General features: G+C 41.5%; 1 protein-coding gene across 1 annotated transcript; it reads left to right on the forward strand.

Annotated features, from left to right (window-relative positions):
* The first annotated feature begins 1,919 nt into the window (after window positions 1-1,919).
* Window positions 1,920-8,678, forward strand: LOC121297048 (glutathione hydrolase 1 proenzyme-like). Its single transcript, XM_041223060.1, has 10 exons — window positions 1,920-1,941; window positions 2,550-2,742; window positions 3,821-3,981; window positions 4,491-4,640; window positions 5,250-5,386; window positions 5,517-5,704; window positions 6,289-6,416; window positions 7,079-7,191; window positions 7,745-7,858; window positions 8,409-8,678. The coding sequence occupies exons 1-10, from the start codon at window positions 1,920-1,922 to the stop codon at window positions 8,550-8,552; spliced, it is 1,350 nt and encodes a 449-aa protein (XP_041078994.1). The 3' UTR covers window positions 8,553-8,678.
* The last annotated feature ends 1,040 nt before the right edge of the window (window positions 8,679-9,718 follow it).

Here is a 9,718-nt window from a genome sequence, read left to right on the forward strand (position 1 = left end):
TACAAAGTTAGCTCCTCAGAGGAATTGGAAACCAATACCTTACCTATACTAATACCTCACTGACTTCCGAAAGAAAAATAGCCACAGTCAAACTGCAAGGCTTGTCTCTGAAGACTTGAAATAAACACATTCTCAAGCAAAGGCTACAACCATGAAGCTTACAGCACTTGCTATGAAATAAACAAACAGCTGATAGCAACCATTTGGGGACCTGGGTTTGAGTTCTGCTTGGGGTACCTGTGTGAAATGAGTACTGGTGGACTTGGCTTACCTTTTTACATGGGTTTCAGTAATAAGACTCAATGATGACTCAACGATTAGGTTGTCCAGTGTTGGTAGAGTGCTTTGGGATCAGGAGAGGAGAGTGTAATAACACAGTGTGATCTGACCAACAGAGCAGCACAATAACTCTGATTACTACTGCCTAGCAAGATCTGGGTCTGAACTAGCATTGTTAGCACTTATCCACACTTATCAGAACTTCACTATATTTTACTGCATCATGATTATAGACAACAGCAATAATACACTTCACCCAGTTCAAACCAGCAAAAACTAACACCAATTGTCTCTCAGACAATATATTTCCAGGTAATATATTATCAGCTTTGTAGTTGTCCTTAGACATTTATAGGTAATACTATGACATCTCAAACCTTTGCACATTGTAAAAGCAGTCATACAGGGCCTTAAAATGAGCTCAGTGCTTGTGAGTAGCACTTTGTGCATCAAGGTTATACTTTAATGATCTTGCAGTGTCTCAGTTACAGTACTGCAGTTATTTACGCATACGAACACATTAAAGGACTACAATTATGATGATGTGTTCAGTCCACTTAGCACAACAGTGACGCCAACAGCTGAAGATCTGGGTTTCTTTCTAAAGCAAGACATTAAAGAGCAAAATTTATATTTGTATTTTGACTGGGATGTTTTCTGTGACAAATGCCTTTGCTGATAACACTGAATTTGTTTTTCAGCAGTTTTCAAATTAGACTATTAAAATAACTTTTTTTATAGAGACATTGAACATTATCTCAAAATGTTTATATACCCTTAATGCTTTCAAAATGTTTTCAGGGAAACTCTTAGAGAGCATTCAATTCTCTGTTACACAGGGAGTTACAGTTTAATTTAATTATTGTGAGTCTGGTTAAAAAAGCACTTCTTGCACCTGAGCAAAGAAAAACTAAGCAGAAAAACAAGTTGTGGATAATTAATACACACAGCTGTTTATTAGTAGGGTTAACTTTTTGAGCAAAAGTTTAGAAAAGTAATTCTGATTGTACTGTGCTGCTTGTTCAAATTAATTTCAATGGATTAGCTATTGTTCCTAAAGGATTCTGCTTGAATTAATTATAAATGACCTTTACAAAAAAGACAAATAAATTGTTAATTAGAAAATAACCCAAAATTTGCCAGGTTGTTATACCAATGACATTATATTGAAGTGCACATGAATTTGCTTGGGAAGTCAGTTAATGTAGACAGAGCACAATGCCAGCGCTGTGTGATGTAAATGTGCATTCATTGAAAAGCTTAGGCTTTTGCCATACTTGCATGGTTGCACAATTCCTTGTTCTCAGTCATACCAAAAAGTGGATACAGCATCTTGCTAAAAACCCCACTGAATTACCTTGTAACCTGTTTTAATGGAACATGATGTATGCTTGTGCCATGGATTGTGGCGAAATGAAGTGAAATTTAGGAAAGACAGATTGTTGAAGCATAGGGAATCTCCAGTCCAATCAGACAAGCTACTGTAACAGGGCAGAGGCTGGGTGCAAACCAGCGACCCTCCGCATTGCAGGCGACAGTCTTACCTACAGTGCAGAAGTGTCAGGCTCATTTGCATTCGTGCATCACACAACATTGTCCATTACACTGCAGTATTTCTCATTTGGCCACTTTTGTCTAAAATGTCCCATGTTGGCTACTTGTGTAAATTGTAAAATGTTTTACAGTTTTGGCAGTCCAGCCAGGAGTTGTAATTATACTGTGCTGCACACTGGTGCCTAATTAAGACTACATTAAGGTCCCCATTGTTTATAAATTAATAATCTGGCTACTTCTGAGCATCCTTCTATTTTTAAAGTAGATATTGTTTCAGAAAAGGGTTAGGGTTACATTGTGCAAAAAAATACACATTAAGTACATTGTAACTATGCATGATAACATTGTAACTAAGTAACTCCTACGTAAATACACAGTAATTAAAGACAAGTCATGTAAAGTGTTACAGGATTACATGCAGAGAAGGTCACTAGGACCCAGAAAACTTGTCTCCAACCTATCAGCCGCAGATAATCTCATGGCCATAGCAACAGATCTTTGTGTTTGCATGATGTGAAGGAGAGGAATGCCGAGTCATATAGATTGCCTTTAAAAATTAGGAGGGTGGCTCATGTAAGATAACCCCAATTAAGGTGTTTTTTTCTGTGTTGATAGAATGTTCTCTGTGTACTTGCAACCCATAGACCACTCTGTCTGTTGAAGCAACACTTCCATAACCTCTGACCTCTGTCTTTGCACCTGCTTGTTGGTGGCAGGTGGACTGTCTATAGCTATCCCAGGTGAGATACGGGGCTACCAGATGGCACACCAACGTCATGGCAGGTTACCATGGAAACAGCTTTTCCAACCTAGTATTGAACTGGCGAAGAACGGGTTCCCAATCAGCAAGGCTCTGGCAAAAGCCATCATCGAAACCAAGACAGAAATCGAGGAAGACATTTCCCTATGGTAAGAGTCCCAGAGGGATTCAAAGTAAAACCTTCAAACATAACTTTAAACACCCAATCAAAGAAAGAAACTAAAGCCGGGCTGTCCAATCACAGTGCTGGAGGGCCATTCCACTCCAGGTTTAACAGGTACCATTATATAATTAATTACTCCAGGGCTGGAACAAAGAGTGGAAGGGCTAACTTTGGACACCACTGAACTAAAGTCTTACACAATATTTATTTATCTTTATGGCGGCAAAGTGCCCCACCCCTGTATTTATTTGTGTTTTGTGTTGTATGTTGTATGTAGTGTGTTAATGTCGGTGTATTGTGGTTGGTACACGGGATATAATTGCACAGCACTTCACGTGCAGGTAAAACGTAATAATATGTGAGCACAGGGAATTGCACTTTTATTAATTCACGTGCAGTTGTACCGAGACTCCAATTGAATGATTGATTAGCAATAGAGTCTCAGTACAGCTGCATAAAACAGCATGTTTTCACTCACTCTGGGTTGTGTGTTCAATGAGTGGAGAATGGGTGTGGAGAGGAGAGTAAAATGAAGTGAAAGAAAGGAAAGTAAATAGAACTACTGTTCACTCACCGTGTTTGTTTGTCTATTCATTCACTTTTTGTTTAGTGTTAGTCCGTTGTGTTTGTCTGTTTTGGCCAACTCGCCGTTTTCTTTTAAAGTGTTTTTGTCTGTTTAAACGCTCCAGCATCTCAGTTTCACCTGCCAGTACTGCCTGTCTCTGCATACTCCTTTCTGGCCTGACGTCACCCTACAGCCAGCCTGTTCGCAATCTTTTATAATAAACTTGTGCTGCCTGGTTTTGAGGATATAAACCAGGGGTTCTCAAACTCTTAAAGTTGCAGAGTTCAAGTTACTTCTAAAATGTTGTATCTAACCTGAAATCGGTAACTGTTTAAGAGCTGAAAACAAGTAAAAAGGTCTAATGAAGCAAGTTCATTTAAGGGTCTAGTTAAGTAATTGAGAGCTCATTTGGTGAAAACCAGAATACACAGGGGGTCCCCAGGACCTAGTTTGAGAAGCCCTGGTCTGGCAAAGTTCCTAATTTTCCTTTTTGTTTCAGTGAAGTATTTTGTAACTCGGAGGGAAAAATCCTGAAGAAAAATGACAAAATTGCATTTCCGAAGCTAGCAGAAACCTACAGAATTATAGCCGAGGAAGGCCCTGACGCTTTTTACAGTGGATCTCTGGCACAGCAGATAGTCAAGGACATTCAAGCGGCAGGTAAAGCAGGCAGACACATGCTATGTATTATTTCAAGTCTTCAGCGAGTGCAAGATCATCCTTTTGCTTTGTGCTGGAGGAAGCGTAGTAGAGAGACTTCCTGTTGCATGAGGTTGAACTGAGACTGTGGGCCCTGTTCACACGTCTGGAGTCTGTTTTTATGAAGACGGTAGAGTTTGATATCCACAAGTGGCAACAAGTTATGCTTTTTAAAACACATAGAAGGTCATTGCCATTGGTTGGTTCTCAGAAGGGCAGCTTTTCTTGTTTTGAAATCTACACATTAATGAATGGATTTATTTAATACCTGCTGACAAATATTTCTTAAAGGCAATGGCTAGCACAAGTATCAGCACCCCTCTAATATTCATGAAGCTGTTCAGAATGGTTCTTTAACAGCCCAGAACACTCCCAGGATGCACCATTGGTTAAGAGACCAGAACGACTCCTCCTGTTTAGAAGGAGTGTATATGCTGTAGTTTTGAAGGCTGAGACTTCCTGTGTTACAGGTGGGATTATAACTCTGGAGGACCTCCAAAGCTATCGTCCTGAACTGACAGAGAATCCTCCACAAATCAATATCGGAGAATATAAATTGCGCGTCCCAGGCGCCCCCTCCGGTGGTCCTGTACTTGGGCTCATCCTAAACATACTGGATGGTAAAGATCCCCTTTCCAGTTGTACTGCACTTGCAATCCTTCCAGTTTCATTCATCCTTTTTGAATGGTGCTTGCTGGCTCTGCACATTCTCTCTCTCTCTCTCTCTCTCTCTCTTTCTCTCTTCCTTTCTCTCTGTGGAAAGGATTAATTGAGCCCCTCTGCTGCCACCCCCTCAGCACGGTCTCAGATCTCAGACACAAACCTTAATCCTCCTAACTGGCTGTTTACAACATTCTTAATGAAGTTTTGCAGACTGAATGGGTAAATGGAACACTAATTGGCCATAAAACCCAAGTCAGAAATTTACCTCCCAGAGTCCTTTTATGCATTCTCGATAAATCTGCCTGTGACATCGCAGTCCTTTCATCGCCAGCACACCATTTCTAAACAGTGGACAGAATTCATCACCTTTATTAGCATTAGCAACGTGATCACTGTTGCCCTTTTCGGTGCATCGCTGGCATGCTTTGAATGGCAGTTTTGGAACTTGGTTGTAGTGAAGTTATTGATCAATATGCATGAGGAACAGCAGTTTTTAATTAGACCTGCATATGTTTTTTTGAAAACCACTCCAGTGAAGTGTTTCAACCTCGTGTTTCTCATCCCAGGATATAACTTCTCCAAAGACAGCGTGTCGACCACAGAGAAGAAGACCCTCTCATACCATCGGATCCTGGAAGCTTTCTGGTTTGCATACGCCAAGCGAAGCATGCTGGGAGACCCGCGCTACGTCAACATCACAGGTGTAAGCGGCCCGCTAGCCTTCTTTTTTTTTTTTTACATGGAGATTGTGATTGAGAGCTCTCGCGTTAAACTGTATTTGGATTTGTCCCTTTTTAACTGATTTAGTTTAAATCTCTTTTTGTTTTTGGCAGCTCTTACACAATATGACCTCTGATTATTTTGCTGATGATATAAGGAGTAAAATCTCAGACAACATGACCCACCCTGTCCAGTATTACGGTCCAGTTTTCTACATTCCTGATGACCATGGGACCTCACACCTCTCCATAGTAGCTGAAGATGGGAGTGCAGTGGCAGCTACGAGCACCATCAACCGATAGTAAGAGCCACGAGCAGCTGTTTTCATTTTTTTTACTGTAAAACATAACATTATATTTGGTGTTATGAATTTTGGGTCCGGAAATAAGTGAGCCCAGACAAGGAGAACTGTACAAAAATCAAACGTTGTTTATTCAGTCAGTTACAAGCCAATCACAGAAGCTTAATTCAACATCCCATCCTCGTCGCCAATTTATGTATTTTGGGTCTGGAAATAAGTGAGCCCAGACAAGGAGAACTGTACAAAATCAAACTTTGTTTATTCACGCAGCTGTAACATATTCGTGCATACTGTGCACGTGAACAACGCCCTGCACCTGCAGAGCAAAACATAACATTTGGAGTGGGATTAAGCTGTGTGTAAACATTATTTATGATTCTACAAACACATCCATTCATGAAATCTTCAGCTAATTAAAGTCTGTCCAAACTTTTTGAAATGTCTGACTAAAGGTTTTTAGTTTTGGTTTTCTTTTTATCTTAAAAATTAGTAAAGTGAAGTGGCATATAAGAAGACAAAAAAAGGAAAACAATGTTTTCTAAAATATTATTTTTTGTGTGTGTCTTTGGATTGTTTTTATGTAGCTTTGGGTCGCATGTCCGCTCCCGAACGTCTGGTATTCTATTTAATGACGAGATGGAGGAGTTCAGTTCACGCTTCTTTGAAAACAATAATGGGATGCCTCCTGCACCCAACAACTTCATCCAGCCGGGTGAGGTGATGTGCAGTCATAGTGTTAAAATACCTTGTTTCCGTGATTCTCCCACAGTGCTCCTGAACCCTCATTGATAGCCTCCCAGAGTTTAGTGGTAAGACTCCGTTTCCATGCAATGCCAGTTTTTGATGGATGTTGGCGGTTCTTTCCCAGCAAGCCGTGTGGCTAAGGTCACATTCCTTTGTTTACAAAACTGAAAGAAAGGACGCAACTGTTGGGAGCTTTTTGTTACAACCGGTACAAGAATATCAAAGCACAGGGAATCCTGCTCACCCTGGAGGTGGATTCAGTGTTTACGCCCACTCGTCACGTGATTGGTCAGTTGTGATGTACTTCCACTTGTCCTGCTTTGAAAATGGGCTAGAAAGAAATGAGCCAATCAGGGTTGACTAAATGAACATGGAAACGCAGTACCAGCGGCTGCAAGGTTTTCAACCTGGCATGAAAGGTGCATGGAAACGAGGTATAACAGTGCCAGTGTACAACTTTCTCTAACATCTAAGGAAAGAAAAGACAAGGTTGAAGGTATCGAGTTATACTTTAATAATCTTCTCAATACATACAAATGTATAAAATAAATCAAGTGGACAAAACTGTTATAAATGTTCTTGTCAATTCTGAAAATGAATATCACAATGGTTGTTTTGTTAAACTGTCAGGTAAAAGACCCCTGTCCTCCATGTGTCCGTCCATTGTGTTTGACAAAAACAACAAAGTCAAGATGGTAGTGGGTGCTTCTGGGGGAACAAGAATCATCCCGGCAACAGCACTGGTGAGAGAACAGCCTGAGCCAATCAGGGCTCTTAGATTCCTTTGCTATTTCCTTATGTACCACACTTGGCTTGCTTTTCTTTGACCTTTCATAGACTGAAATAATTCCTGAAATCATTCTGCTATATAATTATTCAACTATTTCATTATTTGAGCCAAATACTCATGGTCCTTTTATTACTTGCAGCAGTAGGAGGTTATACGTGATAAATGAGTAAAGGAACCTGTATGCCAATTTTACAACACTGCAGTAGGAATTTAGCTTTATCTACCATAAGACTTGGAACATAACTTTTAGAGTGTAACCTGAAGTCTAGTACAGTTTATTTTCAAAGGTATGTAGAGTTAACCATAGTAGTTAATTCATTTGCTTGTTTGAATTGTGTATTGCAGCTACTGTCTGGATAAATGAAGAGTTGATTTAAATCCTGTGAATTTTAAACCAGCACCTTGTAAACAATGTGTCGCCTGTATATAAAAGTACAAATGTCAATAGCATTATAAATTGAATATTAAGCTTTGTTAAGCTTGTTAAAGTTGCATTTGTATTATAGGTAATATTGAATGCACTGTTTTTTGACTACGATGTGAATAAGGCTGTAACAGAACCCCGAATGTACATCAAGTTCCTGCCCAAAATCGCAGAGGTGGAAAAGGACATGGACAAGGTGTGCTGCTTCTCTGTTACAAACCCTTTCTACTGTCCACTTCCCTTTCACCAGCTGTGTTTGGGGCACAAAACACCATCTGCTATTTTACAAGTCGGAGAGCTTGCAGTTCAAAGCCTGAACAAGCATCTCACATTATCTTTTGTTTTTCTCCATGATCTTGTTCTTGTACCCAGTTTTCTGTACTGCACCTCAACTACAGTAAAAGGTTTATATCGTAATGCTAAAGTGTTTCTGTATGGAGATTATATTAATGTAACTGGACACCCTTTCTTTGTACCAAACAAAAGGAAAGAGCTCAACGGCAGCACATTCTTTTAATGATCCAGACAGTGGCAGATTTGAACACTGACACCTTCAATGTGTTACTGACTGTTTTATTAGCCTCACTAAACACAACAAATAATACAGGGGAAAGATGTGCACAATATCAGCTAGATTTGTGGTATTAAGATCTGCCATTGTTTAGATGATTAGGGTCTTAACAGTTTAGTGGTGAGGAGCAGGTTGAATCCAAGTCCTAATTTACATGTGCGATTTGTGTTCTCAGAATATAATTGAAGAGCTTAACCTTAAGAAGCACCAGATAAACGAGACTACCCTTGATTCGGTGGTGCAAGCCATCGTGCGACAGGGCAACATACTGGACGCAGAGTCGGACTACAGGAAGGGGGGAAAACCTGCAGGCTTCTGAAGACCCTCTCACTGGCTCAGCTGCAGAACGATAGGTTGCGGATGCAACCCCGGTTCCCTGAAAGAGAAAATAACCATCAAGGATGGGATATTGCCCCCAGGCGGCAGGATTTAGTTGAGCTTATGTCAAAGCTGCCGATAGGCTGGTGCATGCACTGATGCCTAAGCCCGCCCCCCTGTCTGCTTAGAATACCCAGTGCTCGCAGCATCACGTTCTCCTTTGCTTCAGGCCACGAAGGCTCCCAAAGCGACCTCGCGACTTGATGGTTATTTTCTCTTTCAGGGAACCGGGGTTGCATCTGCAACCTATCGTTCCCTTTCAGTTCGAAAGTAACCATCAAGGATGGGAACAGTGTACCCAAGCTGTCGCGAGGGAGAAAGCGCGCCAGCAGAACAGCCTTACATCGTAACGCAACTGCATAGGCGCCCATCTACGCATGTGCGGAGCAGCGCCTCAGCATCTATGCTTGAAATGACACCTGTCTGAAGGTAGAATTGTCACCACCAAAAATACCAGTCACTCTAAATGTCCGTATTGTGCGGCATGAGAGAGTCTAACACAAATTCTCAGAATGATGGAGCAGAGGAACCCAGCACATTCAACCTGTAAATGTATGCGGTGTAGCCCAACTGGCTGCAGCGCAGATCTCAGACACGGGCACCCCTCTGAAGAGGGCCCAGGAAGTCCCCATTCCCCTAGTGGAATGCTCTTTCAACTGCCCGGGCGGCAGAAGGTCTGCCAATTCATATGCTAACTTAATAGCATCCACTATCCAATGGGAAAAGCGTTGTGGTCTGTGACCCACACTGTGTGCTCCACCAACTGCTCCCTTGACTGCGCACAGACGAGCCAGTCGTCCAGATAGTTCAGAGGGGCCAGAATGGCGTCCATACACTTTGAACAGGTTTGAGGAGCGAGTGACAGGCCAAATGGAAGGACACAAAACTTGTATACTTCGCCCTGAAAGGTGAAACGCAGGTACTTCCTGTGACCAGGACAGATGGGGACATGAAAGTATGCATCCTTCAAGTCCACAGTGGCAAACCAGTCGCCGTACCGGACAGACTGGATGATGTGTCGGTGCGTGAGCATCCTGAACGGTAACACCCGAAGGAATTTGTTCAGTAACCTCAGGTCCAAGATAGGGCGGAACCCGCCGTCCTTCT

Source organism: Polyodon spathula, chromosome 22 (assembly GCF_017654505.1).
Source record: "Polyodon spathula isolate WHYD16114869_AA chromosome 22, ASM1765450v1, whole genome shotgun sequence".
Lineage (NCBI taxonomy): Eukaryota > Metazoa > Chordata > Actinopteri > Acipenseriformes > Polyodontidae > Polyodon > Polyodon spathula.

Coding starts and splice junctions, on each gene's coding strand:
- LOC121297048 (XM_041223060.1), top strand. CDS start 1,920: ATGTCCCATGTTGGCTACTTGT. Junction 5,387..5,516: donor GCTACGTCAACATCACAGGT/GTAAGCGGCCCG, acceptor TGTTTTTGGCAG/CTCTTACACAATATGACCTC. Junction 7,859..8,408: donor TGGAAAAGGACATGGACAAG/GTGTGCTGCTTC, acceptor TTGTGTTCTCAG/AATATAATTGAAGAGCTTAA.